Consider the following 16745-nt stretch of genomic DNA (forward strand, 5'->3'; position numbering starts at 1 on the left):
TTTTGTGTCCATTTATGAAACAAGAATGACCTCAGGTAAACTCTGAAATGATGGTGTAAGCCACATGCCTACGGAAAAGAGTTCTATAAAATGCTCCCTGAGGCAAATCAATCAGTATTACCTTTCTGCTGCTTTGGTTACTCACCTAAAAAAGATGGCCAAAAATGAAACTTGGAAAAGAGGTTGGTGAGTAGAAAATGGAATGCCTGGTATTTGGAAAACTGAAAGGGTAGGTGATGGCAACTCTCCTTCCAAAAACATTCTTTGCATTACAAAATATCTATTTATTTATTTTCACCCTTTAGAACTATATTCAATGTCAAAAATATACTTCAAAATTTCCAGTATCATTCTCACAAACTCCGTAAGTATCCAGTGTTGGAATTTGGGGGTACTAATTAAGCAATTGTTAAGCCATAGGGTCTTATTGCTTCAGAAGAGAGTGTAAAAGAACTCACATAAGTTTCCAGACTGGAAAAAAAAAAAGGCTTTTCTCCCCAAAATTAAGGTATTTACAATAACATCTTAAACCATAACTTGTAAGTATAAATACACTTAAGACTTAAAAACATGAATTTTCATAAATGAGAAAAAACTGTAATGTTATATTAACATTTTTCTAACATAAAAAACAGTCCTTTCAAGGGTTTTCATATGTTAAGTTATAACAAATATTTTCTTATAGACAATATATAGATGATAATTCTGAGGTTAGTATAATGCAATTTTCCATTAAGACATAAAATTTAGCAAATATTTTCTTTTGCTCTTAGGAAAAATGAATTCTAGTTTCCCCATATTAAGATACATTATTTTATTAGTACATGATGTGAATTGTTATTATTCTTTGGTCTTTCCTGAAACTTGTTCAGCCCTGGAAAAATCTGTTTCATACTTCTTTTTGAGATTACTTAAATACATTCGTAAACTGTCTGGATCCAATTTAGAGTTTCGAGCAGTTTGAACAAGCCTAGTAGCTAGACGGTACACAGCTCTCTGTCTTTCCATCTCAGGGGTACTCCTTTGGTTTTGCTGTTATTGAAAAAATATAGATAAAAATTAAAATACGATTACTATGAATTTGTTTTAAAATTCTGGCAATTTTCTCTTTCCTCTCATAGAAATACAGAACCCAAAGGTAACTAATTCCTTTGGATAAGTCAATTCCATTCAACTAGCAAAGAATGTACTAGAAAAAATAAAGAAATATGGATTTGAAAGAATAAAACTTTTCATGAGTATTTACTACTTTATGACAGATTCTTATATTCTTGAAAATCACTTTTGAATGAAAAAAAATCTGCTAAATAGGTAAAATTTCTCACTCAACATAATTGATCATTGCTATGCAGTATTCACTTTAAATGTCACCCAGAGTAGTACTCTGCTATCTCCTACTTTAATTCCCCAATAGATAAACTGGTAGACAGAATGGGTCAACAGTAAATTGCTTGTCTCTCAAGAGATTTCATATATAGAATCTGCTAGAGTCTAAGACATACATTGCTTGAGGAGTAAATTACATTTTGAAAATAAGTGCCATAAATAGCTACTTGAAATTATGCCAATTCTTAACAATCTATAGTTAGGATGCCCAAGAAACAATGTTTAAAACAGGAATTTTCTAATATTTTAGAAGGCCTTTAGATATTCAGTCTTTGAGTAGTATTTCAGGGATGGGAGTACAGCTGGAATATTCTTCATCTACCTCGTTTCCTGAGCTAGATAGAAGAATTAGCATTTTCAATCTTAACTGTTAATGTAAAGTCAGTGAGTTTCCCTTTACTAAGGGAAATAAAATCCCTCTCTTTCTCAATAGAAAGCAATTCAAGGTATTTTTCTTCTTTCACTGTAAGAAAAGTGAATCCAACTCCATGAGGTAAAATAAGATTATTATGTATTCACCCATCTATCTGATACATTGAATGATCAACTATCAGTTTATTATCTAAATAATAAATACTGAATATCTATTATCATCTATATTCCAGGCCCCAGACCTTGTGTTTATGTCTATGGGGGATACGAAAATGTCTACCTGACATGACAATGGAACTCAAGAGGCTCAATGAAAGAGACATATTATTATAGTGAAAGAAACATATTCATAAGCAACTGATTTAGGTAATTATGATAAGTCTCATGAGAGAGATTCAAAATTCAGAGGAAGGAGAACTCATTTCCAGCTCAGGTCAAGAAAAGCTTAAGTAGGATAGAATATTTGGAATGACTCTTGATAGAAGAACACAGAAGTAAAAGCATTCTGGATGGAGGAAACAGCTAGAGCAGATACATTAGAAATCCTGGTACACAGGTCAAAATGATGAAATGACTAGTAACTCAATGTGGCAAAAATGTAGGTTTTAGTTAAACTGAAAAATGTTATCTAAGGTTGGGGTAATAAACAAAGGGAGACCATAAGGCGGCAGTTAACAAACTTTAGTGTGTTTAAGAATCATCAGAAGACTGGTTAAAAATGTAAATTCCTAAGCCATAGGAAATCTTCAAAAATCTAGGATGGTCCCTGATATCACAGGTGATTCTAATGTAGGTAATTCTAAGACTATATTTTGAGAAATAATCATAGAAAATGTTTAACAGTAGGGTAAGGAGTTTCACTTTAATTTGGTAAGAAACAACCAAAAGTTTCTGAACAGGGAAACATGATAAAAGTTATGCTTAAGAGACAATCTGGTGAGCGCTGTGAATTGTGTAAGACTGTTGAATCACAGACCTGTACCTCTAAAACAAATAATATATGTTAAAAAAAAAAAAGAGAGAAGAAGATAGTAGGAAGGGAGAAATGAAGGGGGGGAAATCGGAGGGGGAGACGAACCATGAGAGACTATGGACTCTGAGAAACAAACTGAGGGTTCTAGAGGGGAAGGGGGTGGGGGGATGGGTTAACCTGGTGATGGGTATTAAAGAGGGCACGTACTGAATGGAGCACTGGGTGTTATACGCAAACAGTAAATCATGGAACACTACATCAAAAACTAATGATGTAATGTATGGTGATTAACATAACATAATAAAAAAAAAGTAAACAATACAAAAAAAAAAGAGACAATCTGGTAGAAGTATGTAGGATGGATTGAAAAAGAGAGAGAATCCACTGCATAGTCCTAATAAGAGGTGATTAAGAAGGATTCAAAGATTATTCTAATGGGTCACTGGGAAATTTGGGAGCAAAGAAATGAGAAGATTTTTCATATGATAAATTTAATTTTGGTCCTATTAAAGAGTGAAAATGTAAGTTGAGATTTCAAGAAGAAATATGGAGAAAAATATATAGATTCAAGGTCAAAAAGAAGTGAAAATGGAAGCTAAGGAAAGGATGAGCTCACCAAGAATATAGTTTTAAACACAGAAGGAAGGGCAAAATCTTAGGAAAACTTTCATTTAATAAGCAGAACGATAAAAAGCACTGGTGAAATACACAAAAATAAATTCAAAATGGATGAAACACCTAAATGTGAGACAGGAAACCATCAAAATCCTAGAGGAGAACACAGGCAGCAGTCTTTTTGACCTCGGCTGCAGCAACTTCTTGCTAGACATGTCTTCAAAGGCAAGGGAAACAAAGGCAAAAATGAGCTATTGGGACTTCATTAAGATAAAAAGCTTCTGCACAGCCAAGGAAACAATCAACAAAAGGCAGCCTACAGAATGGGAGAAGATATTTGCCAATGACATATCTGATAATGTCAATATCCAAAATCTATAAAGAACTTATTAAACTCAACAGCTAAAAAAACAAATAATCCAGTTAAGAAATGGGTAGAAGACATGAATAGACATTTCTCCAGAGAAGACATCCGGACGGCTAACAGACACATGAAAAGATGCTCAACATCACTCATCATCAGGGAAATACAAATCAAAACCACAATGAGATACCACCTCACACCAGTCAGAATGGCTAAAATTAACAACACAGGAAACAACAGATGTTGGCAAGGATGCAGAGAAAGGGGAATCCTCTTGCACTGTTGGTGGAAATGCAAACTGGTACAGCCACTCTAGAAAACAGTATGGAGGTTCCTCAAAAAGTTAAAAATAGAAATACCCTATGACCCAGCAATTACACTACTAGGTATTTACCCAAAGGATACAAAAATACAGATTCGAAGGGCTACATGCATTATCAACAATAGCCAACTATGGAAAGAGCCCGTATATCCATCAACAGATGAATGGATAAAGAAGAACTGGTATATATATACAATGGAATATTACTCAGCCAAGAATGAAATCTTGCCATTTGCAAGATGGATGGATGGATGGAGTTAGAGTGTATTATGCTAAAGCAAAATAAATCAGAGAAAGACAAATACCATATGATTTCACCCATATGTGGAATTAAAGAAACAAAACAAATGAATATATGGGAGGGAGGGGAAAAAAAGAGAAGGAAACAAACCGTAAGAGACGAGTCACAATAGAGTACAAACTGACAGTTGATTGAGGGAGGTGGGGGTGGTGGGCTAGATGGGTGATGGGTATTAGGAGGGTGCTTGTTATCATGAGCACTGGGTATTGTATCTAAGTGATGACTCACTGAATTCTACCCCTGAAACCAATATTAAACTACATAATTAACTAGAATTTAAATACAAATTTGAAAAGAAAAAAAAAGCACTGAAGAAAGAAAAAAAGGGGTATTCAGAGGTAGGAAAATGAAGACATCCAGGAGAGGACAATTTCATAGTAGCCAAGACAGGGAAGAATTATGAAAAGGGAAAGAAGGGTAGTATCAAATACCACGGAGAGACCAGGGAAGATGAGAAGTGAAAAAGAGGCCATAAGAGTTCATCATTAGTTGGTATTTTACAAAGAAAGTTTCAGTGGCATGATGACAAGATCTAGTTTGCAAGTGAAAAATGGAAGAAGTAAGTAGTTATTACTCTTAAGAAGTTGGCAGTAAAAAAAAAAAATATCTTTTGAGAAGTAAGGTAATAAAGAAGGATTTCTTAGGATAAACCTAAGCATATTCATAGGAAAAAGAAAAGCCAGTGAATAAACACTAAGGATGCAAAGAGAAGAATGGGAACAAGGGGTGCCTGGCTGGCTCAGTTGGTAGAGCATATGACTCTTGATCTCAGGGTTGTAAGCTCAAGCCCCATGTTCAGTACAGAAATTACTTTTGGGCGCCTGGGTGGCTCAGTTGGTTAAGCGACTGCCTTCGGCTCAGGTCATGATCCTGGAGTCCCTGGATTGAGTCTCGCATCGGGCTCCCTGCTCGGCGGGGAGTCTGCTTCTCCCTCTGACACTCTCCCCTCTCATGTGCTTGCTCTCTCTCATTCTCTCTCTCTCAAATAAATACATAAAATCTTAAAAAAAAAAAAAGAAGAAATTACTTTTAAAAAAATCTTTAAAAAAATGGAGCACCTGACCAGCTCAGTCAGTAGAACATGTGACTCTTGCTCTCAGGGTTGTGAGTTCGAGCCCCATGTTGGGTATATTATTTAAAAAATAAAATCTTTAAAAAAGAGAGAGAAAAAAAAGAGAGAGAAGAAAGGAAACTTATGAAGTTATATCTTAGTGGAGATGGAAAGAAGGAAGAAAAGTTAACCTCAAATAAGTTGAAAGGTAATCTCTTCCTCTGCGATAGAAAGGAAGAGAACTGGGTGAAAAACAGAAATCCCAAAATAGAGTTTTTAAGGAGAAAAAGTTCAAGGATTCATCATGATAACTTCAAGTCTCTCAAAAAATATAGGAAGTGAATTTTCTGTACAGTGAGGACATTGAGGGTTTAGGAAGAGTAGAAATGTTTTGAAAGAGTTAAAGAAACTATACAGATCAATAAAAGGGGAAAAAACTATCCAGTAAAATATTTGACTAAAGGTAGAATATATGAATTGACAGTAGATAAGATTAGCTTGTCTTGAATATATTTTGAGAATCATTATTAGGAAAGCCAAAGCCTAGAAGGCAACTGGAGAAGGCTTGCCATAATTGGAATTTGGCAAGATGAAGTCTGAGGAACTAGGTAATGAGAGAATCTTCAGAAGCACGACACTGCCAAAATTGTTGAAGAGATTCAAATGGAGGATTAGGCAAGTAAGGTCATATAGTCTGGAAACTCAAGAGACTGAAGGGATACAATAAAAATTAAAAGTAGGTTAAGAAAGAGGGAAAGACAAAGGAAACCACTACTACTGAAGAAAATTTCATAATGCACCTAGCTTAGTTTACTGAACACACTGCATTCTTAAAACATAAAGCAACCTGATATTATAAAAAAAAAAGATTTCCAAATTTTGAATCAACATGAGTTCAGAGATAAATCTACTGCTTCCTAGCAAAACACTTAACCTCTGCGAACCTCAGTTGTAAAAACATGAGTAAAAATAACAGCTTTATTATTAATCTTATATTAGAAAGACCTAACTACTTCATGAAGAGTCATGAGGCTTATATATGATAATGGATAAGAGTTTTAAAAACTATTTTAAAGGATATGAAAGTGTGGTGCATAGTAATTTTTATTTTTATTTATTTTTTAGAGAGAACAAGCATGAGTGGGGGTGGGGGGAGAGGGAGAGAGAGAATCTTAAACAGGCTCTATACCCAGCACAGAGCCCAACTCGGGGCTTGATCTCACGACCCTGAAATCACAACCTAAGCCAAAATCAAGAGTCAGACACTTAACTGACTGAGCCACCTAGGGAATATGTGATTTTTATTTGTAATGCTTACTTTATATAGACTTATTTTCTCATCATAAAGTTAGTGTAGCAATAAGTATTATAGGAACTGAACTGTTTAACCTTTGTCTACTATCTTATTAGTTGACTTGTTGGGAAAGGTTGAAATAGACCAAACCAAAAAAATTGTGAGAAGTAAAAAAAGATTTGCCTTATTTAGAATTAGGTTTTTATTTAAATGTTTAATTATTAATATTATTATATACTTAGATACACCATTATAAAAATGTACACTAAAAGTATTTTCTTGAATTGGAAAACCAATTCTTATTGCTAAGAAGTTTCTTACCAAAACTTGTCTGGTAATTTGAGTTGTGATTTCTTTGGCATCCAAGACAATTGATGGTGGGAGTGATGACACTTCTGCAGCTTTTAATCCTAAAATTAATACAATGGGGCTTAAATGTTGTTATAGCAAGTATTATGTTTATTTTAAGCAGTAATAATCTTTTCTTCACAGATTTAGACTTCTATTCTACAGGCATTTCTGAACAACTTAGCAATTCTCAAAATTAAGTTTTCCAAAGTTCTGGATGACAATTTACCGATTATATTTAATTAGTTGTCCAAGACATAAGACAAATTAGAATATCAATTACCTCTCAATACATCTGAGACAGTCAGGAAAACATGATAGGGAAAAGAAAAGGGGTAACTAGAAAACTTAATAATAACAATGAAATTCCAACTACAAATGCAGTTGGTTAATAGAAGGTCAAAGAATTATGAGCTTTGCAAGGGAGGAGAGATAACCCTAGTCACAGAGATAACCGTACAGCTGAATGTTCATTTGTCTAGTAGATCACCAAGAGAGGTATTTCTCACAAGATATAACTATAGATGACTATTCTTCATGCAAATTCAAAGTACTCTCTAGTATTCTCCCCTGAGCCTAATTTTATTGTATAAATGCCACATAGGCTTTCTACTGTGTGCTAATAGTTTATTGTATGTACTATTTTAGAGGCAATAGAAACAACACTAACACATTTATTGAGAAGTTACTAATTGCTAGGTACTATATTAAACAGTTCATATTTGATAATTCATTTAATCTTCATAAGCCCTACATATATGGAAAATTATCCCCATTTACTAGATGAAATTAAGGTTTATAAAAATTAAATATCTTATACAAATTAAGTTATGCAGTTGATTTCTCATTTCAAATAGCAAAACAAAGATGCTTTCCCCTCCTCAAAGGGTCACATTCATAGCTAAAATAATTTTAGAAACTTATATGTATAGATCAATTAAAAATTTTCTGAATTCATGAGATTTTATAATGTTACATAATGATTTAGATAGAAAATATCTAATCAAGTTTACAAGTATCATATGGTTTGATAATACATTCCCTTTTAAGACTTTAGATTATGAAGTTCCCTGCATCTGAAGAAAATAGATGTTACTGAAAAAGTGTGAAATATACAATTTTCAATTCATTTATAACTTGCAAATATAAGCTAAATTACATTTTTCTAAGAATAGAAACTAATACTTCTGGCACTTTCATGTGTTGTAATTCTACATAAGTACTGATTGATATAAGTTTAAATATAAGCTTAATATACATAAAATGTGAGCTTGACATAGAAAATACAGTCTTAGAGCATAAGCACTCAAAAGAATTCTTTGACAGGAAAAGCTGCTTAGATTGACAGCCAAGTAAAGGGAGAAGAATTATGAGAATATGTAGTGTTTCAATAGATATTATATAGATATAATTTCTATATGCAATACCATAATTTTTTTCTTCTGTGAGTCCCTTACAAATTTTGTAGGTATACAAGATTGCTTCTTTATTTCTTGAAGTGTTCTTTACATGCTGAACTTCAAAATGCATATTTTCTACATTAGGATACAGGACCTCTATATGACATAGTTCCAGGAAATGTGTAGCAAACAGTGTAAATGCCTAGAATATATAATAATGAATGTCAGTATTTTTAAAATGAACCAGAAAAAAATTTTAGTTTGATTTTCCAAGTAGCTTGGCAGAGGTGTAGGAATGAAACTAATAATGGTCAATTCATTTCAAAATGTTTTGCAAATTTATATTCAACAAAAGAAACATGTTTATTATGTTTACACATCACATGTACGTTACATTATAGGAAAGAGAACAAATTTAAAAATAAAATCCTAAAAAAATCTGAAGATATTCAAAAGATGAGGTTTACCAGAAATAAAGCTGTTAAATGAGGTAATCATTTATTAGAAAAGTAATCTACAAACAAAATCATAACATTTCCCTCAACTTTTAAAAAAATTTTACTTTAAAAGTAGCTTCCCTCCATATAACTATTTTTTGGAAAGTGGAATCAATGGTTTGTCTTAGGTATTCAAAATCGCAAAGGGTTTAGTTTTTAGATTTGCCTTGTGTTTGGGTTAGGTACTTAAAGGGAAGAAAGAAAAGATGGAGAATAATGCTTAGGACAATGATTCTCAAACTTTAGTAATCCCCTGGGGAGTTTGTTAAAGATGCAAATTCTTGGTACTTATACCCCCAAAATTCTAAATCAGTAGTTGTAATGTGGAATGCCAGAAAACTCCATTTTCCAAAAGTATTTTAGGTGATATTGATGCAGATGGTTCAAGTGACTTATGACCAGCATGTGGTTTCCAGTTGTGAGTTACTAAACTAGACAGAGATTTGAATAATTGTTTATGTTCTTAAGATATTACTAGGAAAAACTATAAATATGTGATTAATGGAAAAATAAAATGTTAAGACATTAAAAAGAAAATATTTGGGCTGGCAAATGGCATCAGCCATGTAAGGGGGATGGCAAGAGGTATAGGACAGAAAAATGAAAAAAACTCCACTACTTACTCAATAAATCAAAAGGGGTATAAAACCAAATTTATAAAGCAACAGAAAAATACTTAGAAGTCAAGTAAACTATTTAGAAGTTGAGGACCATGTTCATAATAACATTAATGTCCTCAAAATTTATGTATCAAACCAACCTATTACTCTTTACTACTAGAAATAGAATTGTTAGTATCTTTAAATCTAATCAGATTAGAGGTGAGATGGGGGCACCATGGCGCAGGGACTTGAATGCTGAGAGGATGCCAGTGGCTGTGGGGCCACACAGACAGTCCCAGCCAAGCTACTTCAACCACGTGAAGATGGGCTTCATGATGGGCTATGCAGTAGGCATGGCAGCTGGGATGTTCTTGGGTACTTTTTCCTGTCTCAGGATTGGAATGTGGGGTTGGGAGCTGATGGATGGCATCAGGAAAACCATGATGCAGAGTGGTGGCATCTTTAACATATTCGTGGCCATGAGGATGGGCATCCAACACTAGTCAGGGCCACAGCTGCCCACTACATCTACCCTTCCCATCAGTCCCCGCCCATTTACTATAATAAAACAAGTCTTTGAGTTAAATAATAAAAATAAAATAAAATAAATCTAATCAGATTAAAGAGTCAATTCCAGAAACCCCAGAACCGATTCAGAAAACTCATCCTTAAAATTCTGTTGCTCTAGAACCACTCTCAATACCAAAATCTGTAATAGTGAGGCTTCTCCAGGGAAATAGAATCGGGTGTGTGTATGTGTGTGTAGAGAAAGAGAGAGAGAGAGCTTGATTTATTATAAGGAATTGGCTCATATGATTATGGAGATTGAAGAATCCCCACATCTGCAATCAGCAAACTGGAGACCCAGGAGAGCTGATGCTGTAGTTCCAGTCTGAGTTTAAAGGCCTGAGAACCAGGAGAGCAAATGGTGTCATTCCAGTCCAAATGCTGGCAGGCTCAAGATCCAAAAAGAGCTGATGTTTCAATTCTAGTCCAAAGGCAGGAAAAATGATTCTAGGTTGAAAGCAGTCAGACAGGAAGTAACCCTCTCACTCCCAGGAGGGCAGCCTTTTTGTTCTATTCAGGTATTCAACTGGGCCCCACTCAAAACTGATTGGATGGGAGGAGCTGGAAGTCATGGAGGTAGAGCAGATGGGAGCCAGGGTGCCTGTGCACAGTGAGCACATTCCTGGTGTGCTCAGGCCCACTACAGTAAGAGCTGGAGGAGGTGCAGCATTGGCCACACCCTTCTGGCAGCCTGGCGGTGTGCTGGAAGGCATGCCCTGATGTGGGCTCTAGGACACCACTCCTGAGCCTCCACTGTGACTGCAGAAGCAGGTCAGCCTTACCAGACCCTAGTGAGCAACTAGAGAAGATGGGCACCTGACCCTGACCCCAAAGACGCACCCCTTGCCCTCCCTCTCCTTGGGGCTGTATTTACCCCCAGATTGTTCCAGGGGCCAGTTCCCTTACCTCCCAGGTCCCAGGCTGAAATTCCCAAATACATAGTATACTAACAGAGGATCCTATTACCACTAGTCTTTCTCCCTGAGTCCTATAATATGATCTGTAAACTCAGGTTTGAAGTCAGAGAAAACTGTGATATCAATGGCACTATAACTCAGAGGGGTGAAGTATGCTGGAAGACAATCACAGACTGTGTGACTGATACAGAATCAGCCCAGAATCTGGATTACGGGGGGAAGCATGAGGCTGCTGCGCCCTGTGTGTGAGGCTGTCCACTCACATTTGTTATCTCTGACCAAGGGGCAGTTTGAAATTCAATATACACCATGGCTGCAGTGGACAGCTTTTGCAGAGTTATTTCCTGAAATATCTGATGTTTTGGAAAGTCTTCAATCTCCTGCTATTTCTTTTAGCTTAATGAAACTGACAGCGTGTCTAGAACAGGCTTCGGGCAATATATTTTTACTGAATGGGAAGGAATGCCCCTTTTATTTTTTTTTTAAGAGAGAGAGGGCTTGCAACAGGGCATGTGGGGGAGGGGAGCAGGGGCAGAGGGAGAGGGAAAGAATCCCAAGCAGACTCTGCCCTGAGTTCAGAGTCCCATGCGGGGCTCTATCCCAGGACCTTAAGATCATGACCTGAGCCAAAATCAAGTCAGATGCTCAATGACCCAGGTACCCCAGGAAAGCCCCTTTCTTTTGAGATCTGCTTGCATCTAAGAAGCTTGCTAGTACATGGTAGACATACTAGAAGTCTTCACTGGATCTCCATGTGGACTCAGTCTACATAACATCTTATGGCATGGGTTTGTGTCCCCTCAAGAAATCCCTCCAAACTACTGTTCAGTGATGATACTGTTGACAGCAGGATTGGGTCAGCTGCTGAAGAGTTATTTGCAACAAACTAAATTTGCATTGGCATGCCGACCTTTCAGAGTTCTTACAAACCTTGAGGATTTGGCTCTTTTCCCTGCTGTTACTTCTGAGGTACTTACAGTATTAGAAGTAATGAAGAAATACACTGTTATATTAAAAGTCATGTTCCTATGCTGAGAAGTTGCATTAATCAAGTTCAAGTCACACAGGTTTGCCAACTGTGCCATGTTGTTATTGACACAGCTAGAGACAGGACTTAGGAGAGTTTTGCCATTAACAAATGTCCACAAAGACTTTTGACTGCTGAGTCAACAGCTCTTTATACCACCTGTGAGGAAATATTGGCAAAACACTTGAATGATGGTAAAAATCAATCAAATTCCTCTTTTCCTTGGAGAGCCTGCAATACAATTTCTTTGGGATTTCCTGAACCATCAGGAGAGTCCCCATATAAGAGATCATTTAAGCCATGGGGAAATCAGCTTATCTAAATTTCCAAAAGAAGCAACAAATCAGTAATTTGCATTTTCCATTGTACTTTTACTCAGATTCACTGATGAAGATCGGTTATCAATGCTTAAGGAAAAAGCAGTAATAAAATCACTGGTTGGTCTTGCAGAAGGCTACAGTGTTCCCTTCCATCCAGTTTCTCAACTTAAAAAAAACTTGCTGAGCTGTGAGAAGAGCATCATAAGTGTTTGGCCCCTCCTGCCTTTGCCTGAAGAAGCTGAGGAAGCAGCCAGATTAGAAGTAATTCTGAACAAATGCTTGCAGCTCTTTAAAATCATGTATGATGGGGTGCCTGGGTGGCTTAGTCATTAAGCATCTGCCTTCAGCTTGGGTCATGGTCCCACGGTCCTGGGATTGAGCCCCGTGTCAGGCTCCCTGCTCAGCGGGAGGCCTGCTTGTCCCTCTCCCACTCCCCCTGCTTGTGTTCCCTCTCTCACTGTCTCTCTCTGTCAAATAAATAAATAACATCTTTTAAAAAAAATCATGTATGAGCGGCATTACCACCTGCCTGAGAATCACTGTGTTGTTAGTGACTTGGGACAACCCTCCTGCTGAGAAGTGGCCCCAGGTAATCTGTGAACTCTGTGGCACCCCCATCCTAACTCTGTTCTGTCCCAGAACCATTCTGGAAGTGCTCATCATGCTTCGAAACATCAGCACACACTGCACCCGCATGTCCAGCCAGGTTGCTGCCTCCACGGAGTTGAGACGCTAGCAGTGGGTAGACAGAATGTTGTGTTCCAGGCAAAGGAAGTAGTATTAAGTTTCTGTCTCTTGTGCTTTACCCAATTTTATCACTGATTGTACTGGAATTGGTCAACATTCATGTGGTTCATGGAAAAAAATCTTATGAGTATCTAAAGTTCTTAAAGATGTTCTTGCAGTATGCAGAGAACCTGGTGGCTTACACCAGCCAACAGAAGAACAAATGGAACAAAACTATCAATCTTACATGGACAGCCATGTTGAAAATTTGACTTTTAGGAAGAAGAAACAAATGTTAATACATTTAGCCAAGAAGTCCACAAGTAAAGGAGTCTTATGAAAACAGTAAGTCAAGATGCTTTTGGCTACATCCAAAAACCTAGCCCGAATAGGCTTTACCAACATGGAAATTGAAAATCCAAAGGTAGGGTGGATTCCAAGGTCTGTTTGACCAAGGATCAAGTTCCATTTCTCTGTAGCCTTCTCATTTGCTGTTCCTGAGTTTGTGTGAACCTCAGGCTGGGTCCCCAAGTGGCCACAGCAGTTTGGTCCCTCCACGACGACATAGTGTCCAGAGGAAGGAGAACTTTTCACCTAGATGACACCCAGAAAGTTTTTGAAAACTGTCACTGTGGCCAGGACCCTCCTCCTGTACTCACTGACCAGCCTGGGTAGGCATACACTCCTGAGCCACCACTGGGGCACAGAGAGAGCTTGGATCAGTCTGGCCTCAACCCTGGAACTGAGAATAAGATTGGATGATCCAGATCCCATGGGACAGAGTTGAAGAGGAACAGCTCCTAGAAGGTATGGGCAGACATGGTGCCAGGCAGCAGGTTTGCTGGTCTGTGTGTAGCCAGGAAAGCAGGAGCCCTGGCACGTATCTGGGTATGGAGGGTTTTGTACAGGAGCAGGGAGAGCTAGAGGAGTGAGGGTCAGGGGTGCAGCTGCCCCAGTCCAGCTCGGAGAGCCAAAGTGTGTGATTCTCAAGAGCTCACTGGGCCACTGCAATTGTCTAGAACATCTGGGAAGGCCCTGACATCTGTCTCAGGTGGCAGCAACAAAGCCAGCAGCTCTCAGGAATCCCTCTGAGGCTGTCCTGGACCCCAGGTCTGTGTATGTGCTAGGCTGCACACAGTGAATTATGGCCCCTTCTCCACCTTCCAAACCTCCCTGGCAGGTTCTAGCCCACAGCCCTCCAAGGAAGGACATTCACCATGTGTGTTTCTGGCTTCTCTGCTGTCAGAGAACAGTGCCAAGGAGACCTCAAAGAGAAGGTGTGGTGCTGTGGGATGACAGACATTCTAGCACACTCCATCCATCCCTTTGCCAACTCAACACCCACCACCCCCTATTAAACTAAACTCTTGGGTAAAAACAGAGCACCAAGCTTCTGCCCCTGTGATGTAGCCTTCTCTCGTGCAAGTGTAGACCCCAATTCTCACATGTCATGTTTCTGCTCCTGGGACATGTTATTTTGCAGTGTCTCCCTTGGACTCTAATTTATATGATGATTTATAGGATTAACTACTCTTAACCCTTCTTATGTTGGAGCTGGAATGGAACAGAGGAAATAGAAGAACTGATATTTACCAAGCCCATGAAAACAAACAAACAAAAAAACTGATTGGATGGGACCCACCCCCACTAGGGAGGGCAATCTGCTTTACTTAGTCTACCAGTTCAAATACAAATCTCATTCAGAAACCCTTATAGATGCACCCAAAATACTGCTTGACCAAATGTCCAGTACTCTGTAGTCCAGTCAGGCTGACATACAAAATTAACCATCACAGACACTAATTAGCTTTTAATCCTAACAAGTAATATATATATATATATATATATATATATATATATCTTATTTTTATGAGAAATTCTGATCAACTGACATAGATTCAGTATTACAAAGACTAATGTTATCTCTTAACATTACTTTTATCACATACCTACCTCAAAAATAAGATTTTTCTTTCTTTATAGTAAATTATGGACTGTCATTTAAGGTAAAGGACATCATCTTAGGGATATTTCAAGGTACTTTAAATATGGAAAAATATTTTTAAGTTTTTTCATACCTGTATATATTCTGAGTGATCATCTAAAGAGATATTTTACAAATTAGCTTAATAATAGAGCAAAAATCATAGCCTGTTTTACTTGATTTGTGAAAACCTGTTTTCTTTAAAGGAATGAAATCTTAGTTGGGTAAGTAAAATAATTTTCCATAAAGTGACCTCAGATGCCTAGTTTTTCATTTCATGTTGTGACATCACAGTCAATGTTATTATCCATGGAGACAATTATTGAAATGCTTTCATGTTTTGCCTTTTAATTTGATTAAATTAAAGCCAAGTGACTAGTTTTGATATTTGTATTTCTTGATTTCCTTCTTTCCTTGTCTACATCATGACTATCATACTAGCTGTTCCTGTTTCTATCAGAAATGAACTAAGAAAAATATAAATGCTATGGTACACTTTTATTACCTAAAATTGTTTAAAGAGCTATTTGTAGGTGCCTGTAAAATCCAATCATGATAAATATACAAAGGATACATAAGGGGCACCTGGGTGGCTCAGTTAGTTGAGCATTGGACTTTTGGTTTCCACTAAGGTCATGATCTCACAGCTGTGAGATCAAGCCCCATATATCAGTTCTGTGCTCAGCGGGGCGTCTGCAGGAGATTTCTCTCTCCTTCCTCCCTTTCCCTCTGCCCCTCCTCCGCTCACGAGTGTGTGAGCTCTCTCTTGCCCTCTCTCTCTCAAATAAATAAATCTTTAAGAAAAAAAAGGACTCAATATTAATACACTTAAAAGAATAGAGAATACCTTTAAGCTCAGCAGATATTCACAAACAGCATAACAAATGCCAATACCTTCTTCTGTATTAGTACCTCTGCCAAGTTCATCAATTAGTATGAGTGATTTGTTATTAGCATTATGTAGAATGTAAGCTATCTGAAAAATATAATTTTAATATTATTTATTGTAACCAAACAGCTGTCACTACCATTTTAAAAAATGAGGAAAAATCCAGTCTCTTTATTAGTTCATCCGAAATGTATTTTTATAAAGTTATCCAGCTGAGTAGAAACTAACACATTGCTTTTCTTCTAAAAATTCTCATGACTAATAATTCCAGTAGAACAGCTGATATGTATATAAACAGACACATGCATATGTGTATGAGACAACAAACAGTAAATAACCATTATCTAAAATATTAATGTTTTAGAAACAGTGAAATAAAACTAAGCAATGAATTAAATGTTTAAATAATACAAAAAGATGGTCATTTTCTTCTCCACAAATGACTAATTAATTGTCATAAAATACTCAAAACTATTTCTCAAGTTTATTTTAACATCTCAATAGCCAGTAAAGATAGAAAAAAAATGAGGGAAAAGTATCCAAGTCCACTGATTCCTATTTAAACAAATAAATGTAAATCCATGCAACAAAGACCAAGACTTTAATTGACAGAAATTCTCCTTCCCCACTGAAGAGTATTAGCCTCTTTCCCAAAAATTATAATTACACCCACATTATGTACTGACACAATAGTAAATTTTATGGCCTTTTACCTTTCTATAGGACTAAGCTTCTTGAGAGCTGGGACCATTTAAAAATACACCTCGAGCACCTAGTACATTGCTATATT

At 36.9% G+C, this 16745-nt stretch overlaps 2 protein-coding genes and 1 pseudogene across 2 annotated transcripts in view; 2 read left to right on the plus strand and 1 right to left on the minus strand.

Annotated features, from left to right (window-relative positions):
- Positions 1-761: 761 nt before the first annotated feature.
- The window catches only part of MSH4 (mutS homolog 4), a 92386-nt gene continuing 76402 nt past the window's right edge, over positions 762-16745 (minus strand). Inside the window, exons 17-20 of the mRNA XM_035018246.1 lie at positions 15914-16042; positions 8454-8628; positions 7000-7088; positions 762-1032 (exon numbers count right to left, since the gene is read on the minus strand). Coding sequence (XP_034874137.1) covers positions 841-1032; positions 7000-7088; positions 8454-8628; positions 15914-16042 — 585 coding nt within the window. The 3' untranslated portion in view covers positions 762-840. The remainder of the gene's footprint in view (positions 1033-6999; positions 7089-8453; positions 8629-15913; positions 16043-16745) is intronic.
- LOC118020321 (reactive oxygen species modulator 1-like) lies at positions 9577-10028 on the plus strand. Its single transcript, XM_035020232.1, has one exon. It carries the CDS (start codon positions 9636-9638, stop codon positions 10026-10028), a length of 393 nt encoding a protein of 130 aa, XP_034876123.1. The 5' UTR covers positions 9577-9635.
- On the plus strand, positions 11054-14597 carry LOC118019256 (annotated as a pseudogene).

Source organism: Mirounga leonina, unplaced genomic scaffold (assembly GCF_011800145.1).
Source record: "Mirounga leonina isolate KUSES-001 unplaced genomic scaffold, KU_Mleo_1.0 Mir_173, whole genome shotgun sequence".
Taxonomy (NCBI): Eukaryota; Metazoa; Chordata; class Mammalia; order Carnivora; family Phocidae; genus Mirounga; species Mirounga leonina.